The following is a 17,747-nucleotide window of genomic DNA, read 5'->3' as shown; positions in this document are numbered from 1 at the left end:
GACTGACTACAGCCATTCCAGAGAAACCCCTAGAAAATGAAAGTTTTTCTGTGTATGATGAAAAAAATTAGCCTAAATCATAAAGATGCGGGCCGCTGCCTAGTTTTGGCTTCAATAATTAAAAAGCTCTCCTGGCCAGAATATTCATTCAGTCGCTATTTCAGGATAAAAAACATTTTCATATTGTACAAATACCATGAAGGATGTATAACAATAAATGTATGACTCCTCTCTGACAATAACCTTTGGACAAGATTAATATTTTTGTCAATTCATTTTTTCTTCCCTTAAGAGCTGGTTGGGGAAAAAAAGAGCTGGTTAAAAAAAATATCTCCAGCAGGTTCACATCAAAGCATCAACTCTGGAGTAAAGACAAGATGGGGGATCATATTTATTAAGTTTTTAATGATCTTTCAATTAGATATCAAATACTACCACTTTTCCTATCAGCTCCAGAAGTTTAGTTTGTTAACCAGCATGTTAGCTGCCTGATAATATTTCACCTGCTGTATATTTGCAAAATGCAAGAAAATAGCCAGCCACAGAAGGAAACAAAAAACAAAGGGAGACATTTAAATAGAAAAGAAGGGTTTTTCTTTCCCTTTCTTTCCATCAGCTTAAATCTTAAGCCGATCTGTCTACGGGCAGCCCATAATCTTGGCCAATACAGCTTTGCTGGGATCCTCAAGGCATGGTCCTTTCTCTATCCAGAGGAAGTTTCATCATTCAATATTGTGTGAATGGATGATTTTAGGGTCATTTTACAGGTCTTTCCTCTTTTTTGCCTGGGATCACCCAGGCAAAACAAAGAGTCATTTGCTAAGGCAACACTGATAGGGCTTCATTGAACAGTGGAGGGCAGGAAACAACCCCAGAGAATTCTTGGTATGTATTCACCTAAGGAACCATTCACTCTCTTTGGTCAACCAAGCAAAGCTGCTGGAGTCTGACTGTGCTTTCCTCATACAAATGACATTTGGAGGGTGGAGGCCCACTTACGCCTCATTATTAAGGCTGCCTCAGCACAGCCCTGTTGCCTTTACAAATGTATTTATTTATTATGCTTTTGACCCACCCTTCCTCCAAGGAGCTCATGGTAGCATACATCACTCTCTTCCTGAATTTTACCCTCCCAACAACCCTGTGAGGTAGGTTAGGTTGAGAGAAAGTGAACGACCCATGGTCATCCAGCAAGCTTCATGGCAGACTGTGGATCTGAAACTGGCTCTCTGGGATCCTAGTCCAACCCTCTAACCACTACTCCCTCATGCCTGCTTTCCCCCACCCTTGTACTGCTGAAGAGATTTTTAAAAAGTCAGTAGTAATTATATTACTATAGTGTTATGATGCTATAGTAATATAGCCGCTACCAATATTTTAAAAACCGGTAAAAAGCTTTCTGGTGGCAGGGTGGTGGAGGTAGCAGGCAGGAGCAGATACCAAGAAAAAAAATGGAAAATACCCCTGTTGACTCTCAAAATGCCTCTGCTGGTGTGGGGGTGGGTGGGGGTTGGGGTTGTGGGTAGAGAAATGGTGGGCCTGTGGTGATACTGAGGGTAAGGGCACCATATGGGCAGGGAGGTCTAAAAATCCACACCATTCCACTACATGGCAGGCAGGCCCATTTTAACTACAAGGTTTCTGAAAGGATTGTGTCAAAGAAAGTTTTGAAAAGACCATAGTAAAGCAGGGGAAAATCCAGAGGCGTTTCAGTTTGGGAGGCAAGGTGGAGCAAAATGTCTGTGTAGAAGCAGCCAAAGTTCAAGTAGCTGATGAACTGTTCCATTTCCGATTCTCCCACTTGGACTAGAAAAGCCTCTTCCATGCTATAAGGTATATCCAGGGTCCAGTTCAGCCAAACGCTTTGCCTTCTTGTGATTAAAACATTTGTCCCAATTTTCTTAGCCAGCTGGTTTAAAGTATCCCCAGAACAGTTTTCCACCATCTTTCCCCATGCAGTTTTGTCTGCTGAACTGATCTGACTATAGCAATCTTTTAAGTCTAATTCACAAAACTAAGAGAAGGGCTCAGTTGTGTCGGTCAAGACAAAACCTGTATACACTCTGCAATGAAACTTTAAAGACCTACCTCTTGCCATGGATGTATTTCTAAGCTGCCACAATACCCCAACCTGCATGTGGGAATTGGGCCTTGCATCGGGAAGAGGCGTAATAAATCAAAACAAAAGCCCAGTCATTGTAACAAACTAGAATGAACCAGTAATGAGGATTTTTTAAACGTTCATTCACTTTTTATGGTAAGGTTGCATTTTTAATCTCTTGTATATTTACTCATACATAAGAGAACAAATACGAGCTAATTTTTAAAAATGGAGAAACCAGTGGAATAGAATTTCAGTCTGTGTGTACATTGTTTTCTGACCTTAAGGAAGCCATGCTTTACAACAGCATGAGAATTCAACAACAAATTGGACACAAGCATCTTGCAGAATAAATGCAAATTGTGCCTAGTTCTTTCATTATAAAAGCAATTGCCCTCCACTTGGTGTTACAATTGCTTACAAACAGAAATTTATATATAAATACCAACCACATAATATCTTTTATTAGGCTCAACCAATTTTGTCTCCTTTGGACTAATGCAACTACCTTCAATCGCTGTAAACATGGACTGTGTCTGGCTTCCATGTTTCATATCTCAGCTGTCACAATGTATTCTTTCAGCACCTTGCTTTCCCTTCTGCTATACCCTTTCTGTCCTCTTTATGAGATACAATGTCTTCACTTTACACCCTCAGGGCACATAATGTTAGTTAGCCTCATAAGGTGCCACTGGAATCTTTACACATACACAGTCACGTACCATACAAATTTTTTCATTATTTTGTCTTGGGAGCAAGAGCTATGAACCCATCTTAAATAAAGATAGTGCTTGGTAGGTTAATTAGTATCATCTAAACTTTTCAGCACATGGCCAAACAATAACATCTCTAGGTGATGACATTTCACATGTCTTTGTTTCCTTCTTCCCGGTCTAGCTAAAATAATACAAGCTGTGATTGGAATTTCTCAGCAGGAATTGACAAGACATCGTATAGGGAAAGAAATGAGTTCATCTGTTTCTACCACTTGCCTATACATATTCACACTCAAAGAGTTCCAGAATTGCATTCTTTCTTTCATTCATAGATACAGATTTTGTTTTGCCATCTTTCCTTAGCTTCCAGTCCAACTAAAGGTATAATGCTCCTTTAAGAAATTAATATCTAAAGCAAAATTGGTGACTCCATTTTATGAAAGGGATCCCTTGCAAATTCAAATGCACAAATCAAGACTCCTCTGTGGATATTACATTAACAAGTTCACTGATGCCAACTACTACTCAGTTTTACTTCTGGGTCATTATGCAAGTCAACTTTTGGAAGACATCTTCATATTGTGATAGAAAACTGCTCATTTTCTCCCTAAGTTTTTTTCTTATCCTACCATCTCATGGAAATTGCCTGACACTCATAATAAGCCTCTCTTTAAAACTTCTATTTGTGCTAGATTTCCATCCCCCTGGGTTCCAAATTGTCCTTTTTCTACAGATTTTAGATCTATCAGCCCACCACATTCCTCTGTGATCCTGTAATGTTCTAAACATTGGAGGTGGGGGAAGAGATCTGCTGTGTCCTGTAGGTCTATATGTGTCTGTTACCTACCCTGAGCTGCACTGTCCCCATTCCCTCTCTGTGAAAAGAATCTTGCAGCACCTTAAAGGCTAAAACAACTTTATTCCAGCATAAGTTTTCAAGGACTGGCAGCCGCTTCTTCAGAGGCAATGAATGGAACTTCCCTAAGCAGCCATTTTACATAGTGGCATTTTTAAAAAAACATATAGTAGGGTCAAGGGGCCATGAACCACAGGAGGTATGCAGTGAAATGATAGCACCTCGACACTCTCTCACAGTACTTCGTTTTCAGAGGCAAATCAGATTCCACCACACGCTATATTGCAAAACCTTTGCCCAGAACACAGAAATCACTCTCCAAGACATTTTCAAATCCCAACAGCTTGTAAATATGTGGAATGGTTTCTTACCTGGAAACGTTTGGAGTCTTTCCCCCATTTTCTTCTGGTGGAAGAAATACTCACAGCAACACACAACCAAAGCCAAAGCCAACCAAAGCAACAGCAGCAACAAAATATAAGACCCTCTGACTTATTTTGTCCACTCTGTCTTGTTAAAACTCTACAGCTTAATGAGCAGATTATAGGGCATATGAATCGCTTGGCTTTGCCCTCCGTTCTCATGACGTGAAGTTACCAAATCAACAAGAGTGAGAGGTGGGCCCACTGGTGACTCTCTCTCTGTGCGAGGGAGAGATTTTGTGTGCAAGAGAAAGAGAGGGGGAGAGAGAGAAAGAGAGGGGGGGATGAGAAATAGGCAGTGAAGATGAAAACAAGAGAAGTTTGTTAAAAGTATATATAATCTCTTCTCAATCAGAACGGCAACAGCAACCCTATAGTGCAGATAATGCTACTGAAGGACCTTTGAGAACACCAGCAAGTCAGACAACTATACAAAAAAATATTCCTTCACACCCAGCTCTGGATTTGGAGAATTTTAAAATGGGTTGAAATTCCAAATTTTCCCAGGGTCCAGGGCCAGCCCTGAAAAATGGTTATTCATGTGGATTTTCCAGGTTGGTTTTTAAGCAAGCTATGAGTGACCCACTGTGGCTAAGAGTCTGCCTTTTAGCTTATTGAAGAGTGTAATTGTCAGTGTTTGTAAGATAGCTATATTTGTTTCCATGTGTGAGAAATTAGATCCTGGCAACATGACTTGGACATTATTAAATGTGGCAGCGGGTGAGTAAGGGAGAGTGCAAATGCTTCACACTTCCTACTTGCTGTGGTGACATCCAATGTGGGACTTTCACTTGGGGCGGGGGAGAGGTTATAAAGGAGTAGAAAAAAGAGCAAACTCTGGTTACATTATATCCAATACAGATCGGATAAGAACAAGAATTACAGAATGATAGGATTTGAGGCTGCACCAAAAGGAGAAAACTATGGATTTTGGCAATATTTTCAGAGTCTGAAAATGGCAAAAGGGACAAAAGGGTAAGGGTCCGTGCTGAATCACTGCCCTAAACGGGTTTCCTTTGTCCTCATATTCCTGATTGGCTAATGTCACTCTTTGTGAAAAATCTGTTCTGCCTTCACTCTCAACTGTCTTGTGACACAGAGATCTCTGTCTTTTGGTGCTACACCTCTGAAGATGCCAGCCACAGCTGCTGGCGAAACGTCAGGAACTACAATGCCAATGCCTACAATGCCAATGCCAAGACCACGGCAATACAGCCCGGAAAACCCACAACAACCATCGTTCTCCGGCCGTGAAAGCCTTCGACAATATGTCTTGGTTTCCTTTCAATGATTTTAACAGGGGGCTGAATCTGATTGGTTACATTACTGTGCTATGTGCTTGGATGCCCTTATGAAAGGAAAAGATGTGATGCCAAAGCAGTAGCATATCAGACTGCCAGCACAGCACAGTGTTGAACTAAGGTCTGGGCGAGCCTAAGTTCGGATCCCCACTTGGCCATGGAAGCAAAATGGGTGAGTGACCCTTAGCTAAATCAGTCTAACCCACTGCATAGGAGTGTAGCTGTGAGGATAAAATGGTGGAGGAGAGAACAATGGTGTAAGCCTCTTTGGGTCCACATGGGGGAGAAAGTAGACTGTGAATATCTAAATAAAATAGATATAAATAAATTTGAGGGAAAGTATGGAAATGACTTGATGAGGAAAACATAAATATTCTCAGCAATTTATGGGTTTTTCTGGGCCCTTAAAATAGTACTTTCACAGCAAAAATGGAAATGGATAGATATTTGGCAAAGCTTTAGTAAGATTTGCACTTGTACTTTCTCCTGCAAATGGTCACCATTACATCCTATGGAAAAAGCAGACGTGTTGCATTTTGATACTCATTTGCAGTGGGAGCAAAATCCAATCTTTTGTCCTTCTGGCACTGAGGAGGACTCCATAGGAGATGGGGTAGGCGCAGTGCACCTCTCTGTAGAGGGCAGACACACTACCCCTCTTCTGAAGCTTTGAGTTATATACAGCCTCTATCCGGCTCCACCCATTCAAATGATGGGCATTGTGTTGAACATGATTTGGTAAAACTCAAGCAAAGTTCTGTACTGAGAGCTCCAGGAAAAGCAGACAAGTGTTTGGTATGCAAAATGCTAAGCTTTGCTAAGTAGCTTAAGGTCCAGGCTGCAGTAAATAGATTGCAGCGAACCCTTCTTTGTTGGCCAAGAATGGAGTTGGCCCAGTCACTTCTTCAATGCCAACCTTTGAACTATATTAAAATGGCAAATCAGATGCGGTTTTTCTAATATCACTCCCCCGCCCCCAAAATATTTTCTCTCACAATGTCTGCCTTCCTTTTAAAGATTTCAAGCGGAGTCCTGCCTGTCTTGGCAAGAAGAAAATGCAGCCTGGAGTTCAGAGTATGTATGTTTTACCTCAATATGATCTAGATTGGATCTCCAGACTGAACTGGAGGTGGTAATGCCTTATAGTGGGCAGTTAGATTTGATGATTTGTTGGTCTGCTTCAACATCTAATATTTTCTGCACTGAAGCAGCAAGCCCTGCTTTTCCAAGATATTCCTTACTGCAGCATTTCTCAGACTTTTAAAAATCTGGCTCACCATTTAAATGTGTGCCAATTCTGTTGCCAATTCTGGCTTCCAGCACCTTGAACGGTGTCGAGAAACATACTGGGAGGCAGCGTGGTTGGGCCCAGACTGTAATAATGTGGTCTCTGCAACCCACTCCAGTCAACATCCTGGCTGCGGCACTCTGCACCAATGGAAGTTTCTGAAAAATTTTCAAGGAGAGGCCCACATAGAGCGCATTGCAATAATCTAATCTAGATGTAATCAGGGAACCAGCCCCAGTGGCCAGATCTTTCCTGCCCTGGAAAGGCCACCGCTGGCCAGCCAACTGAAGCTGGTAAAAGGCACTCTGGGCCACAGCTGCCACCTGCTCATCCAGTAGCGGGCCTCAGTCCCAGAGCAAACTACAGATCTGTTCCTTCAAGGAGTGTGCAAGCCCATTACTAATGGGTGATGCCTTAAATCTCAGGTCACCAGTAGCATTTATCTCTTGCCTGGATTAAGTTTCAGTGACTTAGCCCACACCCACTGCAAACCTGTTTCAGGTTCAGAGTTTCTATAGCATCCCTGGAATCAGCTGTTAGCCAAAAACCCAAGATAGAGCTGACTGTCATCTCCAAATATTGGTGACAACACAGCCCAAGTCTCTGATTGACCTTGCCCAATGGTTTCATGTAGATCTTAAAGAGCATAGGGGGCACGATGAAGCCTTGCAAGACCCCACAGGCCATCTGGTCTATCACTGTTAATGCAAAGTCCCAAGTTGGGACAGATGCAAGAGATTTTATCTGCAAAGTCCTGAACAAAATTCTCTCTCTCTCTCTCTCTCTCTCTCTCTCTCTCACACACACACACACACACACACACACAGAAAGAGTCAGGAGTAGGTCTCCTGCAATTTTGGTGAAGTTTTCTTGAACAATGACTCCACCATCCCATCAAATAGCCCTCAGATTAATTTTCTCATAGGACACAAGAGCCGAATTTTTCCGAATTTTTCCTATATTACCAAACCAAACAAGAGAATTAATTTGATATTCAGGGAATGCCAAATAATTCTCTTGTCCTATGAGAAAATTAATCTGAGGGCTATCTGATGGGATGGTGGAGTCATTTTTCAAGAAAACTTCACCAAAATTGCAGGAGATCTACTCCTGACTGTCCTATAAAGACTCTTCAAGTTTCATGAAGGTTGAACCCCGGGGTCCAATTTTATGAGCCCCCCCCCAGGGGCTCATATCAACAGGAGAATCCTCAGCCATATCAACAGGAGAATCCTCTAGGGCTGTCAGTGCTTACGATGGCACTGTTTGTGTCCACAATAATAGTTGGTGATTGTCTACCATTCTGATCTTTATCATACTGTTCCTTTTCTTGTTCTACCTTTGTGTGCATTTTTAGAATCATTATTCCACCCACCAGTAAAAAGACCACCAATTTAACTCTAGAAGGCAGATGTTTTCAACGTTTCCCCTATTTCTCTCTCTCTCTGCCCCATATGCATTAGACAAGTGCACAAGTAGGTATGTGGGAATCAAGAATTATTTTAAACATTGCAGGCCACAATGAGTCATGGTCATTTTCTGTCCCTCCCGTCTATATTGAGATTGTAGGCTCCTTAGGGCAAGGATGCCTTTCATTTTCATTACTTTGTAAAACACTGGGTGTACAGATGGTGTTACCACCACCACCACCGCCACCACCATAACTCTAATAGCATTTTTTTTTCATTTCTTACTCACTGGTCCTGCTGGCACTGCCATTTCCATTCTCATAGATAATCCTCCCTCCTTCATCAGTGTCTGATCGGTCCTGCCTCTCATAGTGCCTTTCAGTTTCACCGTTTCTGTCTCGACTGGATGAAGACCTCCTCCTCCGTCTTTTTCTCCTGTAGCTTCGTGGTGCTGGCACCCCGATGTAGATGGAATGGTAGTCTGCTAGGGAGTGAGAATGTACAAGAAAAAGAGGAGACAGCAAGTGTTCGAAACCATCGTTTGGGTCCCAGGTTCTGCATCAAGCATGGTTTGCATCCTGAAGTTGTAGGCATTTCCTCTGTTGTAAACCACACTGATTTCAGTGGAATGTTCCTCAGACAGAGCATGAAGCTTAGGAAAAAAGTTCCCTTGACTCTGATCCACTTGTTACAGTAGGGATAGTTTAGTTGGAACAGATACCAGTCTGGACAGGAAACTGTTTGTGTGAAGCACCTACATGCAGTACCAGTGGTTTATGTTGGAATATAGGCTGCAAGGTTTGACATTATATGGTTAATGTGTTAATGTGTTAATGTGTCATAACCATTATATGGTTAATGGTTAATGTGTTTACTCAGTGTGTGATGTTTTTGTATTGACCTGGAAGGGAAACCTAGCAGAGAGCCAATAGCCTTATCTACCTCAAAGCCCGGGAAAAAAAGATGTGTTTGGTCAATAGGTCAGGTGATTTCCTCTCTAAGGTCAAGAAGGAGAAAATACTCCATTATTCGTGTTAGTCTAACTTTGTACTTTGTAGAGTCAAGATGCAGGGGATAGATTTTTTTTGTTTTGTTGGGACCCTGTGGACCCTTTTCCTTTAGAAGTAAAGTTTTCTTAAAAGCAGACAAAGCATCTGACTCTCTATTGATTAAAATCCATTGCAACTCTGAATTTAAAGTATTTTAACGCTTTCCGCAACAGTTTGAACCACAGCAAGATAACCTCACCCCCTTTTGAAAAAAGTGCTGCACAACCATTATGGAGTTCATTACAATCATATAGGAAGCCACTATACAAAAATTAAGATCCTAGCATGAGATAGGTTGTGGATTGACCCATTTAACACATGCTTTGGCTCTGCAGGGGGCTTGGCATGACAACAGTTTGATGAAAGACAGATGACAAGGCTAGACCAGAAAGGGAGGACAATTTATGGGCTTAGTGATGTACAAAGTGGTCCGATAATCTTTCTACAAAGGATACTGGGGGATGCTTCTCAGATTTTGCAGTGGCAGAGCACATGCTTTGCCCACAGAAGATCCTAGGCTCCATCCTATGCCCCCCGGCCCCACTAAAAGAATCCCAGATAGTGGGAACAGCCTTTTTGGAAAGCAGCTACCAGTCAGAACAGACAATATTGCTGTGCGGCCATATACCTGTAGGTTTGGCAAAGCAGAACTTTCCTACTTCCCCATCCTACTGCAGCCTGTTAACCCCCCGGAAATTTTATTCCTGGGAGGTCGAGGTCAGTGGCAAAGTAAGTGAGAGTAATCAGTGGAAATTTTTTTTACCCCTTTTCCACAAATAAAAATACTGTTCAATAGGACCTGCATGGTGGGATACATGGCACTGAGTTGAGGAAGCAATAGGCTGAGTCAGGAAAAGGAGGATTCATACATTCGTGGGGAAATAGAAACACATTTAGCCAACCTGCTTAAAAATATAGATTTTATCACAGGAGAGGGAAAGCAAGTTTTCAAGCTCTCTCTCTAGCAGGTTGGGTTAGGAGATTTTCACATGGGAACAAATATATTTGCATGGGGAACTAAAAAGGTAAATTCCCTACAGTAAGGCTGCCCCACATCAAAAGGCATGCACACATTGGCTCCCTGTGCAGGTCTTTGCTACTGATGCTGCTGACAGGGCACCCTTACCTTCTTCGTCATCATATCTCATTCTGGAGGTGCCGAGGCCTCTCTCGCTCATGCCATCCTCCTCATCCATCATTGCCATGTCAGGAGCGCTATGAGATTACAAAGAAGAGTGAAGTGCTGTGTGGTTTTTAAAGGAGCACACCTGCTCTCTTTCTTTCTTTCATCCAAGAAAATAGAGGCAACGTAGCCCAGTCACTAGAGTGATGACTCTTGAGCTGGGGGATTTTTCACTCCAATCCCACATGCCCAGCAGGATATGGGAGCTTCTCTCTGTGCATGCAACTCACATTCTTCTGCATTTGCCTCCTCCCAGCATATTCATAATGACATAGATTAGCTTGTGATGACAGGGAAGCAGGCCAGAGACCCTTTCCTCAGCTGGAGGATGGGGTCCTCTTGATCCTCTTGAAAGTTACATGTAATGATGAGGGATGAACAGATCAATTTGTCTTTGAATAACCTTCAGCCTAAGATAGGAACAGAATCTGGGGGAGAACTGGTTAAACTCTTCCTAACTTGTTTCTTCATATACCCATCTCTTTCCCACCTCCTTGCTCTATGGGCAAATGGTGATTAGAAATGGGCATGAATCGAAATAAGAATCAAATTTCGTGATGAATTGGGCCAATTTGTGTTTCGTGAAATGCATTTCATGGGGCTGCAGTTTTTATGAAATTCATGACTTTTGGGGCCGATTCGTTTGATTCGTGAATGATTCATGATGCCAGACAGGCTGGTGTTGATCCATTGATTCCCTAGGCAACATAGGCCTGGAATGTCTGCAGACCTTTTATTGCCATTGGAAAACCCAATCTTAGCCCACATAACCTTGATAGGCTGCTCTCCCTGCCAACTGGAGAGCTTCCATTCTGCCCTATACAGCAAGGAGCAGGGTGGTTAATCCCATAGGCAACTGAGGAGATGGTCCTTCTATAGCCATGGTAACACCAATCTCATCCCTCCAAACCCTGTTAGGCAGGTGTGTCTGCCAACCAGAGACCTCCTGTTCTGCTCTATGTGAGCAGTTCTTATATAAGGTACAGCTCTCTGTGCTTTTCAGTTTCAGTAGACAGAGGGAGAGGGAGGAACTGTTGCTGGGATTTGGAGTGAGAGAGTGGAATAGGGAACTTTTGGCTGGATTTGCTGATGCTTTATTGGAGTCTGAAAAGCCTCTTTCTTATTTTCAGTTCTTGGCCTTGTTGGAATGGTTGTTGGATGAGGGTGCCTTCTTTCCTCCACCCCACCCAACCCCAGTCTCAGGGCATTGCCTGGCTCTGGGGCCTAGTTTGACTGAGGCTTACCTTTTTTTCTTTAATTTTCTTTGCTTATATTCTTATTTAGAGCATTTGTTCTTGCTGGCTTGTTGGGTGAGGGTGGGTGGAGGAGAGTCTGCTGAAGTCTCCCTGTGAGTTTGGCATCTCTGAGTATGAAGTGGGCCACTGAAGTGCCCTGTGTTCTGATGAATCACGAAACTAATGAAGTGTTTCACGAAACAGGACAATTTTGTGAAAGTTCATGATTCATGATTCGTGGAATGTGATGAAATACGAAACGCTCATTTCATTTTTTCCCCCATTTCGTGCCCATTTCTAATGGTATGATGCTTTAAACTTGAGGAAGATCAAATGAGAGAGAAGGAAAGCTTGCATTGATCTGTTCATTGATCTTGCTATCCTTTACCAAGCTTCCTCCCACTTGTATTCTGGGGCCTGGAAATCTCCCAGAATTATACCTGATCGCCAGACAACAGAGATCAGTTCCTCTGGAGTAAATGGCTGCTTTTGAGGGTAGACTCTATGGCAATATATTCCTCTGAGGTCCCTTATCTCCTCAAATCTTGCTATCCCCAGGATCAATCCCAAAATCTTCAAGAATTTCCCCAGCTTGGAGTTGGCAACCCTATTCCCCCATAATTTTATATCCCCAAAGCAACAAAATTTCCCTTGCCTCTCTTCAGCAAGTAGTAAGACCCAGGAAAAGAGTGCAAACAGTTCTAGGCTCACTTTCTGGGAGTGAGAGGAAAGCCAAGGAGACTCAGGGGTATGCACAGCAATGCCAAACACTAAAAGAACTGCGAAAAGAAAGAATGTAGGATGCTGCAGTCTTAAGGTCTACTCAAAATTGGGGCTTACTCCCAGGAAAGTGTTCTTAGGATTGCAGCCTAAATAGAAATGCAGCACATTGCAGCCAAAAGCCTCAAGTCTTTTCTCCAAGCGCTTGTCAGCTACTGGTGGAGGAAATTATTTTGAAAGAATGGCAGTCTTCTTAAATTAGAGACTGCACAGGCAGAAAGGCAGTGGCCTATTTTTTGTTAAGTGCTAAGTTTCTTTACACCATATTTAATATTAACATGCAATTATCACAGTATTGATTAATTATGTAATGTATATTTTCCATCAAAGATTAAAAGTGATGCTTCATATAGTTTAAAAGTACCCTTCTGAGTTAATTTTCACTTCTAAAGGCTGGTTCTTAGCTCAAGTGGTCACCGTTGGCCAGTTTTGAGCCAAGCCCCTGTGGCACTATCTAGAATTTAAATCTCTTGATTTACAGGTGCCAGGAGTTCATAAAATCATATTGATGACTCAAACTGGACTCAGACACACTTAGCAGTAAATAGCAGTAAATATGCCAGACTAATCCATATATCTTCTTTTAGAGAGTATTTCCCCTTCATATAGTATCTGGTTTAGTGCCCTTTCTGAGTAATCTAGGCAGTTTCATTCATAAAGTATGACTGTAAATTTGTTTTTCAAAAGGCAGTGTAGTAATAGCATGAACAACAGAAAAACCAGAGCCCTTATTCTAGATTACTACTATTATTACAGTGTAAGCAATTGATAGCTTCTAAGGGCTGTATTTCCAAATGTTCAAGATGGAGGTGTCCACATAAGTGAGGGGTTTTGTTTGTTTGTTAGCTTAGCCTTGCTGCAGTTCATTGCTGTTGTTCTGTTCAGGGTCAGACCAAGGGAAACCCAAAGATCTTTCAAGTTAACCCATTATGTCTCTTTATTAAAACCAAGATTACACTGTTCCTCTATGCAACAGTGACTGTTCTCATTTTAATTAAGAACCCCAGTGAAGGGAGGATTGAGAAACAGACATTATCCAATAATCATTTGACATTTCAAATATTTTGAAGTCCTGGGGCGGGTAGTTTTTCCATGGGGGGGGGGTAGAAATTTTGCGGAAAATTGAAATATGTAATACTTACTTTCCTAAGTTGGAAATTCGTGAGGGGGTATGGCATATTTCTAAGGAAACTTTCAACATTGTCCTCATATTTCCCCTGTTGCTATGGCCCTGTGTAGTGCGTTCTATTGTTATTCTAGTCCCCTTTGCAGGTATTGTTGTTTGCTCTGCTGCTCTGATACTAGAGCCAGTACTTCTTCAGAAGGCTTGCTCTTTGACCCCACAGGTATCACTACCAACACAGCTAAAATTGCTGCCTTCATCACTGAGGGAGGAGGGCAGTTCCCTAAAGCCCCCTCTTGTGAATATTCTAGCTGTCATCAAAGTTCTGCTCTCCTCCCCTGGATGTTGCTATCTTTGCAGCTTCTGGGTTGGGTTGAATGCTTCTGAGTAGTGTTGGGTTTTTGCCCTACTGTTGTGTGGTTCTAGACTAAAAGCCGGCCCTGCTGGACTGAAAACAAGATGGTTATAATATATTTGAAAGTGTTTTGAAGACTGAAATAGTGAAAAGTCAGGATAGAAATCTTTAAAATAGTTAAATAGTAATGCTTTTTTTAATGCAGCACCTGTACAGTATTTTCAGTTGTTTTTTAAAAAAATCATTAATGAATATTAGCTTCCTAATTACTTCATGTACATTGATTGCCCTTCATGGCCAATTGACAAGGAAACAGTTACAGTTCATGGCAGGAAAATCAATCCCTTCCAAAGTCACTTTGAGATTGCACAGGCTGCCAATATCGTTGCTAGGCTCTGTACAGCTGCAGACTAATGGCTGGCACGGGCCATTTCTTTTTATTATTGTGACTTCCTGAATAAAAGCTAAGAGAAAATAGTGTTGTATTTCTGCTGGCTAAAGAGCAAAAAACCTTTTAAAGTATTTTTATTAGGAACATCAGCCAATGATTAATCTTTTCACTGATTCACCATTTCAGTATATACATATTCATGTTAACTAATATAAATATCTGGGACACTGAAAGAGATGTAAGAGAATATCTAAGTTCATGACCAAAATATAGCACTAATGGTCTTTTTGTTCACATGACAGCCAAAATTAAATCAATTTGCGCTTTCAGCTCTACCGATTGCCCTCAATAATTAAAAGCTATTGATTAATCTACTAATGAAAGTTTTGAGTTCTTACATATATACATTTCATCTTTCTTTTAAAGAAGAGAACCTTAAACCAGGCCATATCACAACAACCAACTTCAAATCTAAAAAAATGCAAAAGCTGGATTTTCTTTTAGCTCTATGAAAGGACCTTGTTCATTACCTCTCCAAATGTGACATTTGCATTTACCTAGCAGCTGCTGGGTAAAGAAAATTGAAATGGTTGACTTTTTGTTGGCTAGCAGATGTCAAAAAACATCAATCAAGTCAGCAGCTTAAGTCTCATACTGTAAATTGACAGCTATGAGGAGAACAGATTTGGGTGATTTATAACTTGGCCACTGAGATAGTTGAGAGAGAGGTGTCCTCCACTGTTTTATCTCTTGCATTTGTTTTGTGACCTATAGCTGATATGGAAATAGTTGACCTGTACTAGATCTAGTTCTCTCTCCTAAACTGAGGCCAAAGGGATGGAGAAGTTTCCGTGACTCTTTAGATGCTGATGAACTCTTCTTTTAAAACCATGGACAAATATCACAGAACTTTCAACTGTAATTAATCTTATTAAAGCTATGGAACAAAATTCTTCTACTGCATTTTATTTTGTGGATGCTGAAAAAGCATTTGATAGCAGTGAGTGGAGTTTTTGGAAGCGAGTCCCTGATTCTTTTGGATTTGGAGAAGGAGTTGTCTGAATTATCATTTTGTAACAGGGAGTTAGACAAGATTATACCTCCTTCCACCTGTTAGTCAATCTTCATAGTTAATTATTACCATTACAAATCTAAAGAGGAGAGGGAAATCCAAGTCTGAAATGTTATGAATTGATGCTATATGCATATGATAAAGTCTTACCCTTCATTATCTTAGGCTTTTGTTTTCAATGTTATTGGCATTTGTAAGGAATTTCAGTTCAGTCTCTGAATATGATTTTAAAGTTAATTTCTCTAAATCTATGCTTTGGATATTAATAATTGAAGAACAGCAGAAAACATTCAAGGAAGAATTTTGGGTTTAAAATCTACAACTGTACAATAGCTTGATTTTTGTTCTACTGAGATTAGAAATATTGTTTGGGATAACCTGGAATCTCTAATGAATAAGACTGAAATAGATTTTTAAAAACGTTTGAGCAGAATTGCCATGATTAAGAGGAATCTTTTCCAGAGGTTATTATTCCTTTTTCTTGTCCTCTTTTCAGCTGTTTTTCAATCAATGCTGAATAATAATGTTTTAACACATTTCTATGGAACTACAAACATCCTCACTTTAAGATTAAAATGATATAGCTATCTAAAAATACTATGGAACAGCCATAACAAATCCTTCCTGGTTCCATGCTGAAATGTTATCTTCTTTAATGGGGAAAATTCTTCCTGGTTGAGTGAATGAATAATGTATATCCTTTTCAGTATTGCTATGGTGAAATAAGAAGGATCACATTGCAACGGGAAATGGTCCAAAACAAAATGCATTATTAAACATTTGGGACAAATATGTTAAAAATCAACTCCCAGTCATACTAATTATATGTAGTTCAGAATTTTAGGAGAGCCAGGGAAATCTGAAGTGTTGATATACGGAATAGAAACAAAGTTTAGGATTATGAGTATTTTGGGGAAGGAAATGTATGGAAGGGTATTTATGGAGAACAGGCAGAAAATATTCATCTAATGTATATATCTCACAGTACGTCCAGATAAAAGGTTTAATTCCACCTCTTACCCTTTTTTTTAATATTTACGGAATGTAAATGCTTACAAATAGAAACAATACCATAAATCCATAAAAAGAACAAAATAAATTCTCAATATGAGCAAAACAAACAAAAAACAAAACCCGGAAACAAACTGGCCTGGAGAAAAATATCTTTGACCTTTAACTGAAGCTTAATGTGTGGAAATGGGCTGCTGAAGCTTTTCTTGACATGTAGGTAAATAACATCCCATTAAGACTCTGTTAAATTACAGGGCATTTTTTCTCCAGGCAGGTGGCAACCATAGGCTAGCTGCCATTTGAAACTTGATATTCCTTTGGCCTGACCAAGCCAGAAAAATTCTTTTTGTGAAATGAAAGATGGCAGGCATGCTGTGCCCATTCAAAGTTCTATCTCAAACAAGGTCTAATGGAAATGTGCTCATGTGCTTTTTCTGCACTTCTCTCCCTTTGCCCCAGTTATCCTTTCACAGAGTTCTGGCATTGTACATGGTTGCTATCAACACAGGCATAAATGGGCAGGGTGTGTGGGGGAGGGAAACATATGGAAATTGGGGTTAGGTGGTTTCTAGGGCAAAGTAGCTCCAGGGAAGGGATAAAAGCAGAGCAGGGCTCTAACGATCTCTAACTACCAAAAGTGTGGCTGAGATATTGCCCAGCTACTTTAAAGCTTCTCTCTACAGACAAGAGGACTGGATGCTTTTAAAAATCGAAGCAGGTTGTCAAAGACAACCCAGTTTTTCAGGATTATTGGACAGGCGTTGTTTCTAACTGCCCATCTCCCCCCCCCCCAAGGTGCTCAGGCCAGCATGTATAAAGATCTCTCATGCAGACCCCAACATGTTTAGCTCCAGCAAGATTGCTGCATTACAAGCATCCAAGTTACCCTGGGGCTTTCATGCTCCCATTACCGAGCACGGTTTTGTAGATCAAGATGGGTAGCCATGTTAGTCTGTCTGTAGCAGTGGAAAAGCGCAATAGTCCAGCAGCACCTATAAGACTAACAAAATTAGAGTTAGAGTATGAGCTTTCATGAGCCACAGCTCACTTCTTCAGATGCCAAGAAGTGAGCTGTGGCTCACCAAAGCTCATACTGTACCACTAATTTTGTTAGTCTTATAAGTGCTACTGGACTATTGCTGTTTTCCAGGGTTTTGTAGTGCTTCTGCTTGCGCAGAGACAGCTGTATGTGTGCGAGCAGGGGGAAACAAGCATGTACACACCATTGGCATTGATGCATTTGTTGTGCCACTTCCTGGCTTAACAACTCTTTCCTGTCTCCATTCTGTTACTTCTGTCCCACAGTTGTCTCCGGGACAAATGGGTTTGGCAGGATTTTAGAGCCTTAAAAGCCTGCAGAACCTGTTTGATGAAAGATGGCAGCAGGACAACAAAAATGTACGCACACCACCATGAAGATTCCGTCCTACCTTCATCAGTCTTAAAATCATTGTC

General features: G+C 41.1%; 1 protein-coding gene across 1 annotated transcript in view; it reads right to left on the bottom strand.

The window, feature by feature from the left end:
* SLC4A5 (solute carrier family 4 member 5) overlaps positions 1–10,341 on the bottom strand; it is a 76,868-nt gene extending 66,527 nt beyond the window's left edge. The window contains exons 1-2 of the mRNA XM_054997482.1: positions 10,269–10,341; positions 8,383–8,577 (exon numbers count right to left, since the gene is read on the bottom strand). Coding sequence (XP_054853457.1) covers positions 8,383–8,577; positions 10,269–10,341 — 268 coding nt within the window. The remainder of the gene's footprint in view (positions 1–8,382; positions 8,578–10,268) is intronic.
* Between the last annotated feature and the right edge of the window lie 7,406 nt (positions 10,342–17,747).

Source organism: Eublepharis macularius, chromosome 14, assembly GCF_028583425.1.
Source record: "Eublepharis macularius isolate TG4126 chromosome 14, MPM_Emac_v1.0, whole genome shotgun sequence".
Taxonomy (NCBI): domain Eukaryota; kingdom Metazoa; phylum Chordata; class Lepidosauria; order Squamata; family Eublepharidae; genus Eublepharis; species Eublepharis macularius.
This window is presented reverse-complemented; position numbering and strand designations above follow the sequence as displayed.